Source organism: Tursiops truncatus, chromosome X (assembly GCF_011762595.2).
Source record: "Tursiops truncatus isolate mTurTru1 chromosome X, mTurTru1.mat.Y, whole genome shotgun sequence".
Taxonomy (NCBI): domain Eukaryota; kingdom Metazoa; phylum Chordata; class Mammalia; order Artiodactyla; family Delphinidae; genus Tursiops; species Tursiops truncatus.
In genome coordinates this window covers 98055586-98069391 of record NC_047055.1, presented here as the reverse complement: position 1 = coordinate 98069391, position 13806 = coordinate 98055586, and the positions used below count along the sequence as shown (strand labels likewise).

General features: G+C 41.4%; 1 protein-coding gene across 1 annotated transcript; it reads left to right on the top strand.

Moving 5' to 3' along the window:
* Window positions 1-7697: 7697 nt before the first annotated feature.
* Window positions 7698-8342, top strand: LOC117310310 (small integral membrane protein 12-like). Its single transcript, XM_033849678.2, has one exon. The coding sequence runs from the start codon at window positions 7698-7700 to the stop codon at window positions 7974-7976; it is 279 nt and encodes a 92-aa protein (XP_033705569.1). The 3' UTR covers window positions 7977-8342.
* Window positions 8343-13806: the final 5464 nt, after the last annotated feature.

Genomic DNA, 13806 nt, shown 5'->3' with positions numbered 1-13806 from the left:
GAGCAGATTGGAATTCTCATCTGTGGCAAAACTGCTTTTGGTATTTCACATTTATTTTCTGCCATTTTATCACTTTGCTAATTACATGTAATTGCTCTTTCATGCATGATGATAAATATTGTTACATAACCATGGTTATGTGGACATATAAATTATAATTGTGTTATTTTAAATATATTATCATATTTATTCATTTGTTTAGTCAGTAAATATTTATTGAATTCTGCTCTGTGCAAGGTGTTGTGATAGACACTCAGAATAGAGCAAATCAACTGGACAGTAATGACCCTGTGTTAGTGGCACTTACATACTAGCAAGGGAAACATTAAATATAATGATTAGTTTAATTATAATTGGAATTATTTAACTAGAGCAGTGATAAATTACAAAGGAAAAGTGCAGGCTGGTATGAGGGCATTCAACAGGGGATGCTGAATAAGCTGGAGAGTTAGGAACGGCCTCTTTGAGGAACGGACCTCTAAAGGATGAATAGTAGACAAAAAAGTAGTAGGGAGGGCTTCCCTGGTGGCACAGTGGTTGAGAGTCCGCCTGCCAATGCAGGGGACGCGGGTTTGTGCCGCGGTCCGGGAGGATCCCACATGCCGCAGAGTGGCTGAGCCCGTGAGCCATGGCCGCGGAGCCTGTGCGTCCGGAGCCTGTGCTCCGCAGCGGGAGAGGCCACAGCGGTGAGAGGCCCGCGTACTGCAAAAAAAAGTAGTAGGGAGCAGGGAAAATTAGAGCAGAGTTAAGAAGAACATTCATTTCTAGGAAAAGCTTCATAAAGGTGCTGTGGCTAGAGTTGGAGACAAGGGGGAATGATCACAAGATTTTATGTTGGTGAGATGGGCAGGGGCTTTTAGGAAATATTAAAGAGTTTGATGTTTATCCCAAGAACAATGCAAAGTCATTGCAGTGTCTTAAGGAGGAGACCCTCATCATTAGATGGATTATTTTGAAGCAATATAATGAATGCTACATGGAAGATGAGTTGGAAGGAGGCAAGACTGATTTGATTGGATGTAGATGGTCAGGACAAGGGTCCAATTCAAAATATTTAATGATTGGTCCATGGGTGCTACCAATCAGAACAGATATCACCAATAAACAATAATCATGGCAGCATAAGTGTGAACCTCCTGGATATAAGACCAGGCTGGTGAACTTCATTGCATAGCTGTATCTCTTGCCGAGATGGGAATAGTGGGAATAATTTTGAGGAAACAGGTAAAGGCTTAGAATAATGACCATTTTAAAAGCAAGTTAAAGAGACAAAGTAAAAGTATAACTGAGTTTTCTATTCATTCTGCTATGAAAATTCCAATCAAGGAGGACACTGAAAGGCTGAATAAACCATATTCCATAATAATCTTGTTTTTAAAAGGAGACGCTTCTTCTGAAAATTTCTGCTTGCTTAATATTCACTTCAACTAATTAAGCCTCTTGAGAGGGGATATTTTTCCTAAAAAAGAACTTAATCATTTTTGCACTAAAAATATTATGTCTATTATTTTTATAAAATTAAACAAAGCTATATGAAGCCATATTAACACTGAGTTTAACAATGACTTTAGAGGTCACTGAAGAAGTCATTTCTAATTAAAAATTACAAGTTTAAAAATTACAGCATAGGATCCAAAGAAAAGTAAAATTTCAAACTACTTTGCTTTAAAAAATTAATATCCCAATATTATATCACTTATAGTTCCATGAAGTTTTCTCTCCCTTTCTAAACATTTGTTTTCCTTAAAAATTCTATTGTATGTTCAGATAAATTCATGTTATCCCTAAAATAGCCAATTTGGTACTCTATAAACATTTGACAAATAAATGAAGCAAATGTGTTTTTTACACTATTTTTTTCTCCCTCTAATAAAAACAACGTAGAACTCAAAGCATAGCAATCACACTCAGAAAGCCTCAGTAACAGTAGTTGCACAGTATATGTGAACCACAGTTTCCTGATTTGAACACAATACCTACCTTTAAGGGATATTAAGCTGTACAGATCTTTACAGAATATTAATTTTTGTTATTATCCCTCCAGATGACTGAAAGGAATTATATTTACTGGTGTTAGTACTAAGCTCTCAAAGAACCATTGTTCCCACTCCAAACTGTTACCCAGAAACTTGTATAGCCCTCAAAAAAGGTAGCTACATGTTCAAGTTGGAACAGTAGAAAAATCACTTTGATTTTTTGCATGTGGACGTTGGTAGAGAAAGTAGAGCCAATAAACTGTGACTCCTCAAAAAATAAACAAACACACACATTCAGGGATTGTTTTACCTTTTTTAAATTGTTGGTAAAGATCATAAATTCTGAGCATGTGCTATCCAATATGATAGCCATATGCTCTGTTAAAATTGAGACAACAGGCCCAAAATGGAGTCACTTATGCTAAGCCCCATATAACCAAACCCAGACAACGTAATTACAATTTCAGCTTTCCCAGAAATGGAATCTTAAACCAGTCAATCAGGAATAGCCTGATCAGCACTAATTAGGTAATCTGCCTCATAGACACCTGCCATCCCCTAAAGGAAAGTAACCTTGCAATAACTGACCTGCTTTTTTTTCCTAGTGTAGCTTCCCTATTTTTGCTCCCTTCTGTCTATAAAAGTTTTTCATTTTGTATAGCTCCTCTGAGCTCCTTTCTGCTGTACTAGCTGCTGCCCAATTTGGATTGATTTTTGCTCAAATAAAATTTTTAATATGCCTCAGTTTATCTTTTAATTCTTAGCATTTGAAACATGACAAAATTGAGATGTATCATAAGTCCAAATACACACTGAATTTCAAAGACTTAGTATGAAATAGGAATGTAAACCATCTGCTGAATAATTTTAATGTAATCAACATCATATTGGATTATATTATTAATATATATTAATATAGTGAAATTATAGCAGTGTTATATTGAAATTATAATATTTTGGTTATGTTGGGGTAAAGTGTTTTTTGAAATTAATTTCACTTGTTAATTTTTACTTTTTAATTGTAGCTACTAGAAAATTTAAAATTACATATTAAATTATATTTTTATTGGGTAATACTGTTCTAGAAGGCACAAAGGATAAAAAAAGAGGCCCCTACTTTTCTTCAAGCTGTGCCTTATACACCATCATGCCCAATTGTTGGTTTATACTAATGCTCTTACAATGTTTATATACATACATGAAGCATAATAAATGCATCTACATGAATTATGTTAATACCTAGAGATATTTTTCATGAAAATGTCCTCTTCAAAATTATGTATATTTTAATTCTGATAATAATCCCAAGAGTTTACCATTTTATCTTTAAATATCTCCTTGATTCGAGGTGAAAAGAATATGTGTGCAAACAGAATAAAATGCATATTTTAGTTAATAAATTGTTCGCACAGATATTTTAATTAGGAAACTTTGTCATAGCTTTTCCAATGCTGAAGACTTTGTGTACTTTTCATTCTGACTGTTGGGTAAATACTCTAACAAAGAATGTGATAGTAGAAATGATCTCTCGTAACATAGCTGTCTCTATGTTGCTGTGATGGTAAAGAAGACAGTCTGATCCTGACATCAGAACTCCTTTGACAGATGTATGATCTTACCAATATTAATAAAATGACCTTGGTCAACTCATCTCACCATCTGATACATGTGGATACATTAAGCTTGGTAACTTCTCTACCTTTGAGTTTATATGGCCCGCTCCTATGCAGAAGTAAGGGAGTTTTTCATGCAGGTAGTAACATTATCTGGGGATCTCAATTTTCATAATAGAATGTCAACCCTACACCTGGCATAAAATTCTTCAATAGAAGCTCCCATCAAGAAGTACAATCTCAAATTCTCTGCTATTCAGCCCCCATCAAAAGTTTGATACAGGAAAGTAAAACTTAGACAACTTTATATAAAGCACTAGTTCTCAACTGCATATATTTTATGAAAAAAGTATAAGAATTATTATCGTTAATTGATAATAGCATACACCAATACTGCTGATAATAATATTTATTTCTAGAGTTGCTAAACATAAAATAATTTTGTTGCCAAGGAAGTTTTTTAAGAAAATCCATAGCCTGTAGTTCTGTTTTACTCAATCTACTACCCAAGGCTATTGCTAATACGCCATGATGTACTATGATAGGGTATGTATGAGAATTGTTTGAGTTAGTAAACGTGTGAATAATTTGTACATAAGATCAAACTGTAGTAATGACAAGTATAAAAATAGTTTGTCATGGGGATTCTTGTTTTTTTGTTTGAATTCTAAGGATTTTTGCTTCAGACCAATGCTTTTAATGTCAGTCACGTGATCCATGAGTATATAATGAGACAAGAGAGAGGGACTTGGTGAGCTGAACAGAGACAGAGGGAATTATGTCATAGTAAAATTTCTAGTTCTATTAAAATATCAGTTGAACCTACACAGTAACATTTAAAAAAAATTTTTTTACATCTTTATTGGAGTATAATTGGTTTACAGTGGTGTGTTAGTTCCTGCTTTATAACAAAGTGAATCAGTTATACATATACATATGTTCCCATATCTCTTGCGTCTCCCACCCTCCCTATCCCACCCCTCTAGGTGGTCACAAAGCACCAAGCTGATCTCCCTGTGCTATGCGGCTGCTTCCCACTAGCTATCTGTTTTACGTTTGGTAGTGTATATGTGTCCACGCCACTCTCTCACTTTGTCACAGCTTACCCTTCCCCCTCCCCATGTCCTCAAGTCCATTCTCTAGTAGGTCTGTGTCTTTATTCCTGTCTTACCCCTAGGTTCTTCATGACATTTTTTTTCCTTAAATTCCATATATATGTGTTAGCATACGGTATTTGTCTTTCTCTTTCTGACTTACTTCACTCTGTATGACAGACTCTAGGTCCATCCAGCTCATTACAAATAGCTCAGTTTCATATCTTTTTATGGCTGAGTAATATTCCATTGTATGTATGTGCCACATCTTCTTTATATGTTTCTGCTTCCATCTGTTTCTTAGAAGTATCTCAGAATTAATACAACAGTACCTAAACCTGTATTTCATTTCCAGTTAGAATTTGATAAAGAGTGAATTGAATGATCTCCAAGATTTCTTTAATGACTATGATTCTAAGATTTTTCTCTAAAGATTTGATTCTCCATTCCTATTGCTACCCAATGCATAAAGTGTCTCCAGAGAATTCTTGCTGATGGCCCTTCCTCTGTATTTCTCCTTCCCCTTCTATTGTCCAGTTTTTGACACATAATGTAGTGAGGACTTTACCTTGATGTCATTTTGAGCTTTTCAATTAAAATTACTCCAGGTATTCCTGTTGCCAGAAACTCTTCCCTTAACCAAAGGGTCTCTTATTCTACTTGATTTGGGACCATCCAGCTTTTACTGTATTTGGCAGTACTGCAAGCCAACCCCCATATCAACTGTCCTCTCTTTGGCCTCTATATCACTGAGTATGCCACTTAATTTGCCTAGAATGTCATCCCCATTTTGCAGTGTCAAATCATCTGCCTCACTCATTAAAAACTTTCTCAAGGCCAATGATCCTAATTATACAATGAAACCTCTTTATCCAGCCTTTTCACCAGTCTAAACACTTAAGCACTTAATGGGAACATCTATAATTGGCTCTATAAATGTTTTCTACATATGCATAATTTTCTTTGGTTCTTGTATCTCTCTCTTTAAGCCAAACAACTGACTTCAGGAAACTTATCTTTTATTTCCCTTGAAACTCTTCACTGCATCCAGCAAAGGGTTCAGCATTCAGAAGATGTCTAACAAATATGTTGCCTAAGAAAATCAGCACTAGACCTTGATAAACTATGGCTCTCTGTGCTTCAGTTTGTTTTTGCAGTTTACAAAAAAGAATACTGTGAAGGTAATTTACCATTAGAAAAGTGTTTTGAAATCCTTGAACAGAGAGTACTCTTCAGCAATTGCATGAAATACTGCTGCAATTACAATGATTTCTGGATGTCACTCTGCTACAAATCTGCCACCTCAGAACAAAAGAAAATGCCGCTCGAAGAAAACTGGTTAACAAAGTGCTGTGCAAGGCCAACTGCCACCTCCTCCACCCTACATCAAAAGTAGACTTGGCTTTAGTTTCCTGATACTAGAAAGAAATAATTTTAAGAAAATTTTAGCTAAGGAAAAACTCTTTGAAAAAAACCAAAGTATTCTCTACAAAGAACAACTTGGTTCCAGCCTGGAATGCCTATTTTCTTTTTTTCTAGATAATCTGATAGAATTTTAAAATTTCTAACAGATGGACTCTCTACTGTAAATCAGTTTAAATAAGTGGTCACTTAACACTATAAAAGTCTGTAAAATTTTTTGAATGAGTAGCTAGGAAGACATTGTACTAATCTAATGACAAGGAAATAATTAGAAGAGAAGATTTCAAGGGCTTCCGTGGTGGCGCAGTGGTTAAGAATCCACCTGCCAATGCAGGAGACATGGGATTGAGGCCTGGTCTGGGAAGACCCACATGCTGCGGAGCAACTAAGCCCATGCGCCACAACTACTGAGCCTGCGCTCTAGAGCCCATGAGCCACAACTACTGCGCCCACGTGCTGCATCTACTGAAGCCTGCCTGCTCTAGAGCCCATGCTCCGCAACAAGAGAAGCCACTGCAAAGAGAAGCCCGCGCACTGCAATGAAGAGTAGCCCCTGCTCGCAGCAACTAGAGAAAGCCCACGTGCAGCAACGAAGACCCAACACAGACTAAAATAATAAATAAATAAAAATAAATATTAAAAAAAGAAGATTTCAATATTAAATGCTAACTCAAAATTGAGCAAATGATGCAATCAATTCATTACAATAAAAAAGGCCTGATTCTTGATTTTATAAAGAATACTTAAATAATATGATGGTTTAATAATAAAAAAATGTTGACAGATTCTTGAAAAAACTACTGATTTCCATTATTTAAAACAATTCTAATGCCCTGTAATGCAAAATATTTGGATAATACCTCTGAATTGCTCTTATTATCAAATTGCTTTTTTTTCTTTCTGGAAGGTTCCATATGTTTCACTCTTCCCCAGATTAACTCCTTCTCATCTTTCTGATCTCAACCTGTTGTCACTTTCTCAAATTGGCATTTTTCTTAGCCCCCAAATATAACCATTTTTTTCCTGATATCCTCTTCCATTGTATATTCTTTCAAAACACTTATTGCAATTTATGGTTCTGTATTTATTTTGTATTTATTTCCTTATTGAATTTCTCTCCAACTAAACCTTAACTTCCATGAAGGTATCTGTTTCACTTTTTTTTTTTTTTTTGACGTTCCAGACCATCTAGCACAATGCTCGGCTCTTAGTTTGTGATCAGGAAATACTTGTTGAATGAACTGAAGAATAAAAAAGTGATAATCCCTCACCTTGTTATCTGATATTTCCAAAACACTAATTCATTTTGAGAGGGAAAAATGTAAATTAAAAAGAGCAGTATCATATGATCCCGCAATTCCACCTCTGGGAGTATATCCAAAAGAAACAAAAACACTAACTGGAAAAGATATCTGTATCTCCATGTTCACAGCAGCATTATTTACAATATCCAAGATCGCGGGCGCCAGTGGGCGGGGTCTGGGGCGAGGCCCTGAGGGCCGCTGGGACTGGCGGCTTCGGTGCTCCGGAAGTTGGAGCACAGGCGAAGGGTGGGGGCCAGACAGCGGGGTGTGAGCTGCGGCGCAAATGTCATGTGGCCTGTGCTTTGGACTGTGGTGAGTACCTATGCTCCCTATGTCACCTTTCCCGTGGCCTTCGTGGTTGGGGCTCTGGGCTACCACCTGGAATGGTTCATCCGGGGGAAGGATCCCCAGCCTGTGGAGGAGGAGAAGAGCATCTCGGAGCGCCGGGAGGACCGCAAGCTGGATGAGCTGCTAGGCAAGGACCACACCCAGGTCGTGAGCCTTAAGGACAAGCTGGAACTTGCCCCTAAAGCTGTCCTGAACAGAAACTGCCCGGAGAAGAATTAATGGAGGACACAGGGCCCTATGGGTCCTTCTGGGGGCCAAGACTGGTCCTGCCACCATGTCGACCCAGCAACCAGAACCCACATCTGATTTGCTTTATTGCTTCTTCTGGCCCCTCCCGTCCCACACAGCCACACACATACTGGCTGCTCTGCTATGGCCAGGCAGACACACTAGTAGCTGAGGGGCCAGTGAAGAGGAAGGCCCGTGAGGGTTCTGGCCTGAAGGCTGCCTCTGCTCGATGGTGGCCACAGCTGCTCAGGCTTCTGCGCTGCTAGGTGCACCACTGGGAGGAGAGTGATGAAGTGAACATTGGCCGTCAGTCCCTGTGGGGAGGCAGTTTGGCCTCAGGTGGGAGTGGCTGGGATTGGGGTGATGCCTTTAGGAGGGGTACCTACATGCCTGGTTCTAGTTTGCACTGGGAGGAGTTCAGAAATCTACCTGGCTCCCTTAACTAGCTTGCTTTGTCCTTTGTGCTCATTCTCCCTGAAATCCTGTCAGCTCAGGAAGGGGATTCCCCTGGGAAGGAAAGCAGTTTTCTGTTCTTGGGAGCCCAGGCTGTTCACCTTGGGGCAGGTGAATTTGCTTGAAAACAATCACCGTCTTTCACCCCCACCCCATTACTGTGTAGTGCAAAACTTGATTAAAGTTGCGTCTGAGAACCATTTTGGTCTAATCCTATCTTCCAGGTGGTGCTGCGGTCTCCTAGGAGTTATGCAAAGCAGTCATCTACGGGTAGGATAAAATTGGCCTTTAACTAAGTACTTTGGGGCCCTGGAAGCTTTGTTTTACTAGCGTGGCTGCACTGGATCCTGGAGGCGGTGAGTCCTGGAGGCGCAGGTTCCCAAGGGCCTTTTTATCATGATAACATGAGGCTTATATACTTTCGAAGTCTACATTAAGAGTAGACCAGGGAGCTTAACAATTGCTATCAAATTTTCCAACTTCATACACACATGTACACATACTTTTCCCTATAAAAGTAGTATATGTATGTTAAATTTGGTAGGGGTTTAAAAAAGGTTACCCACACTCTGAGGGCTCTAGTACAGATAAAATGTTAACATTTTGGTATCTTTCAGTAATTCTTGGACTAGTTTTTTTAGATATTTATTACTGTACATTTAATTTTATATTCTTCTTTTTACATAGTGTTTCATATCATAATCACTTTCCTATCTTATCACATGGCCTTCATAATTCTAATTGTTTTCATTAGCTGTATAATTGCCCATCAAGTGGGAATATAGCATAGTTTGTTTTTAACAGTTTCCCTATTGCTGGACATTTGGGTTGTTTCTGGTTGTTCACTAGAGAAATATTGCAGAGTATCTTATATAAGGATTTTCCTGCATTTTTGGACTAAACGGTAGGAACAGTAAATGGCATTTTGGATGAAATGGGACGAACGGTTTTAAGGGCCTCAATGCATAATACTAAATGTCTTTCCTGAAGGGCAGTAGGAGCTTATACTAAATGCTGCCACTAAGGATGTTTTCGGTGAGGTTGGAAGGGGTGAGAGCAGAGGGCAGACCTGTTGCCTCACGAAGTCAACTGACCTTTAACCTGAGTGAGCAAAGGCAAGTAATGAGTATTTGATGAAGAATGAACCTGCCTTAAAAGGGGGAGGCTGTTTGCCCTGCCGCTTACCTCAGGATCTGAGGCCCAGTGGTGTTAACAGGTGGGTGAAGGTAGAATTACTGAACAGGTAGAGATGCCGGCTGTGGAGTGGGAGGAGTGGGGGGACGTGGAAAGTGGTAGCCAGAGAAGGAGGGGCAAGTTGAGTCGGTGGCTTCCCCTCAGTCGCCGAGCCCTGCTGGGAATGTTGAGATGAGCTGCTGTTGCTTCTCAGGGCATATATCCAATGGGGAGTGTGGGGAAGCAGGGTCTGCTGCTGAAGTGAGGATGAGGTTTCTGGTTCTGAAAGGATGTGCTAATAAGCTTAGCTTGGTCATAGGCTCAGGCTGACGCAGGCCTCATGGGCAGACCAGTGCTGCCCCCCTGTGGCAGTCCTGAGGACGACCAAGCCTGGGATCCCTTCACTAGGCGAAACCACCAGTAGCAAACTCTCTTGCCTACAGGGGTCAGTCAGGTGGCTTAAATGAGCGGCCAGGCCAGGTACTAGAAAGCACAGGCCTGCCGAAAGTGGGCAGTGGCTGTGCAGCTTCTTCCAATTTGTGCTGCTTGCCCAGAGATACCAGATTGAACTTCTGATTTTTAAATGTTGACAATTTATTTTTAAAAAAATTCTAAGCATGCTACCATACCCATAGGGTTAATTTGACCCAGTGGCGGCCAATATGCCACCTGTCAAGCTGCCCCTTGCCTTCTTATGAAATCTGAGAGATATGCTTTGTTTTTAAGCAATCTAACAACTGTGGCAAACATTAGATCCCAGGATTGGTTTCCCTCGAAACACTTTTGGGCATCCTGCACATATGTAGTTTAATATCAAGCTAATCAAAACATTACAGGACAGAAAACCTACAGAAATAACACACAAAAAGTTTTCCCACAGACTAAGACATTTTTGGGTTTTCAGATATTTTAGAATAACCCTGCCACCACTGATGTATGTCCTCCCAGTGCCTGATGGAAGAAGCACTATCTTTGGAAGTCCAAGTTGCTCCCTTTTTCTAGTCTCACTTTGTGCCTCTTTTAAATAATTTTATTTCCTCGGGCTTGCCCTCACTGAATTTTTGCCTCCAGCAAGTCTATTAGTATTCTCAGCTGGCTCTTTCTTTCGCAGGGCTGGCTGAGCTCTGCTGCTACCGTGGGGCTATGAGATAGAGCGTGCTTTCTTGCCTCTGCTCAGGTGTCATCAGGCAGCAGGGTTTCTGTGGGTGGGGCAAAGGTGGGCCAGGCTTGCTGGGACCAACAAGGCATGGACTGGTTTTCTTCCACTCTTGCTGATTCGCCTTGGAGGCACGTGACCCTCTTTTGGGTTGGCCCAGCAGTCACGATTCACTGAAACACAGGAGTAAGTAGATGTGCTTGGGGCTTGGGGCTTTTACCCACCCCTCCCGCCCCTGCCCCGGGTCTTTTCCCAGCCTGGTGATAGTAGTGGCTTTAGAGCTGCATTATCCCGTCTGAGCATGGCCGGGATCACTTCTCTGCCCTCAGTGGCCCAGGGTCTGGTGCTTTTCCACTCTCTCTCGAGCCTTTCCTGTGCCTGTTGCTGTGTTAGCTCAAGTCAGCTGGGCAGCTGCCAGGACAATCCTGCCAGGGGGCCCTTTGACTCCTGTCAGCTTCCCAGGGCCCCAGGCTGGTGAGGCCGTCGGCCGAGTGAAACACCATGGGATCAGCGTCCCCAAAGTCGCTTGGGAGCCAGGCAGTGAAAATGAAAAGGCTTGTGCCTTGCCTCACTTTTCCTTTTCCACTCTGGTGTGGGTCTCTAGGCACTTGTAGAGTGGTGAGCCAGGGCGGTATGGTACAGTGAAAATAAAGTGGATTCTCGAGCCTGACAGACTTATGAGTACTGCTTCAACCACTAGCTGAATGACCTTGGGCAAGTCACATAGCCTTTCTGAGCCTCAGGTATCTGTTATCCTCATCTGTAAAACAGGGATAAGAGTACCTATTTTTGCTGGGTTGTTGCAAAGTTAAGGTAACATATGTAAAGTTCTTAGCAGAGTCCATGGCAACAAGTAGGTGCTCAATAAATGTTGGCTGCTGGAGTTTTATTGCAGGAAAAACAGTTCCATGTAGCCTTGTGATCCTAGTGAGCTAGGGATCCAGAGGGGAGAGCAGCCGTGGTTGGGAGGGTGATCACAGGGACCCACCCTCACAGGGACCCTCTCAGGCCTGGTGGTTGAGGGCTTCTTAGGAGTATTTTACAGGAAAGGCTGCCTTGTCCAAGAACCAGGCTGGCCACGGGGGTGCAGACTTCAACCTGTGCTGCTAAGTAGTAGCCGCGTCGGTGCCGTCTCAGGGTCAGAGACAAGACGGGCGGAGCGAGGTATGGGGGAACGCCCGAGAGTAGCATGCGTCCAGATGGGTGGAGGTGAGAGCCTTGGACTTGGAGGCAAGAGACGGGTGGCCTGGGACATGCCCCTTCACCTCTTCTGGCCTTGGAAGAATAGGGGTACTGATGTCCTTCCTGCTGTAGTGTAAAAAGAGTGAGAAGCCAGCTTAGAGCTTCAAAAACATGCAAGTGCTGTTCTATCCCAGTAAAATCTCCCTTTTATCGAATCAGGATGGCAGCCAGTCTGAATAATGGAATAGACCTAAATGCTCCTTTATTCTTTTTCTGAGCAGTCTCTTAAAGTATTTGCTAAGTAGAAGTCTTTGGGGAATCAGCTTTAAGAGTAAAGAGGAGTAATTAGTGTGTATCATTTTGCATTCTGTTCCAGTGGTACCTTGATGTACTTAAAAACAGTCTATTCTTTTATAATTAAATTGGTTAACATTAGTTATCTGTTTATCAAATCCCTTTTACACAATGAAGAGATGAACCTTGGCTTTGTTTTTTTTGTTTAAAAATTCCAAATGGGTCCTCCAAATCTTTTTGAGATTTTTAAACATCTTTACTGGTGTCCCAGAAAGGGAAGTTCTTCTCTCTAGAAGAGTCCAAAGTCCCTTGTACCCTTATTCCCCTCTCTACTGCCCCTTTTCCTTCACTTCCAACCCCAGGTCCACTGTCCATTTCTGTTTGCTTCTGGGCCTGAACTGCCCAGTGCAGCTAGAGAATTTTGCATAACTGTGTGGCCTGACACTCTCCGTATATGGGTTCAGATGCAACCTTCAAGGTGATTTCTTATTTATTTGTCTTTTTTGGCCATGCCACATGGCATGCAGGATCTTAGTTCCCCGACCAGGGATCAAACCCGTGCCTCCTGCATTGGGAGTGTGGAGCCTTAACCACTGGACCGCCAGGGAAGTCCCTGATTTCTTTTTTCAACCAAGGTTGTCAAGCCCTCAGCCCCATCCCTGCATTCCTCTTAGCCCTTGCTGCTTGCTCTCCGCTTCCACCACTAAAGTGGTGAAGCCAGTTTGGCTAAAAGCCTTTGTGATTGCAAATGTGGCATCCATTCCCAGTCATACTAATGCTTTGCAGTGTCTGGCACTCTTGACTGAATTCTGTCTTGACTTCACCACCACCTCTGTTTCCTTTTCCAGCTGTCTCCTCTGCCACTGGCTCCTCCTGTTCTCCTAACTGTGAGTGCTCTTCCAGTTTCATCCTTGGCTATTTTCTTGCTGCACAGTTTTAGCCTCACCTGTGGCTTCAACCACCTGCTGATCTACCAGAAGTCTTATCTGTAGTCATGAGTTTCCCCCCAAGCTCCGAAACAGCTCACTATATATCTTTGTCTAGATGTGTATGACAGTTAAAGGTGTTGACCTGGGTTTGAAGCTTAACTCTGTAATCTAGTTGCGTGACCAGAAAAGTCACTTAACTTCTCTAAGCGTCATCTGTACAATGAGGACGATTCTTGTGAAGATGGAGAGTGTTTGTAAAATACCCGGCCTGGTGTTTGGCATGGATTCCGTCTCCTGTCTCCTGTTGCTCAACTTGGTTCTGACTCCCTCTTCCCCCAACCTGTGGTGACCCACTTCTTCTTCATCTGGAATTCATCCTCTGTTCTCCATCTCACCTCCCTGCCCTCTTATTAATCTCTTTCCTAAACTTTTGGTCTCTTCCTGAAAATTCTTCCCGTTTCTGGCAGCATTTTCTCTCTAAAACACATCTTTAATAAGCTCACTCCTTAAAGACCTCCATGGCTTCTCTCACCAAAGCCCCTTGTGTGCCATGCAGATTCTTTCATCATCTTGCCCTAGCCTCCCTCCCATCATCCCCAGGACAGAACCTACTTTGTATTGATACCATTTCCTG

Bases quoted from the DNA above. Each gene is read 5' to 3' on its own strand.
- LOC117310310 (XM_033849678.2), top strand. From the start codon at position 7,698: ATGTGGCCTGTGCTTTGGACTGTGGTGAGTACCTATGCTCCCTATGTC.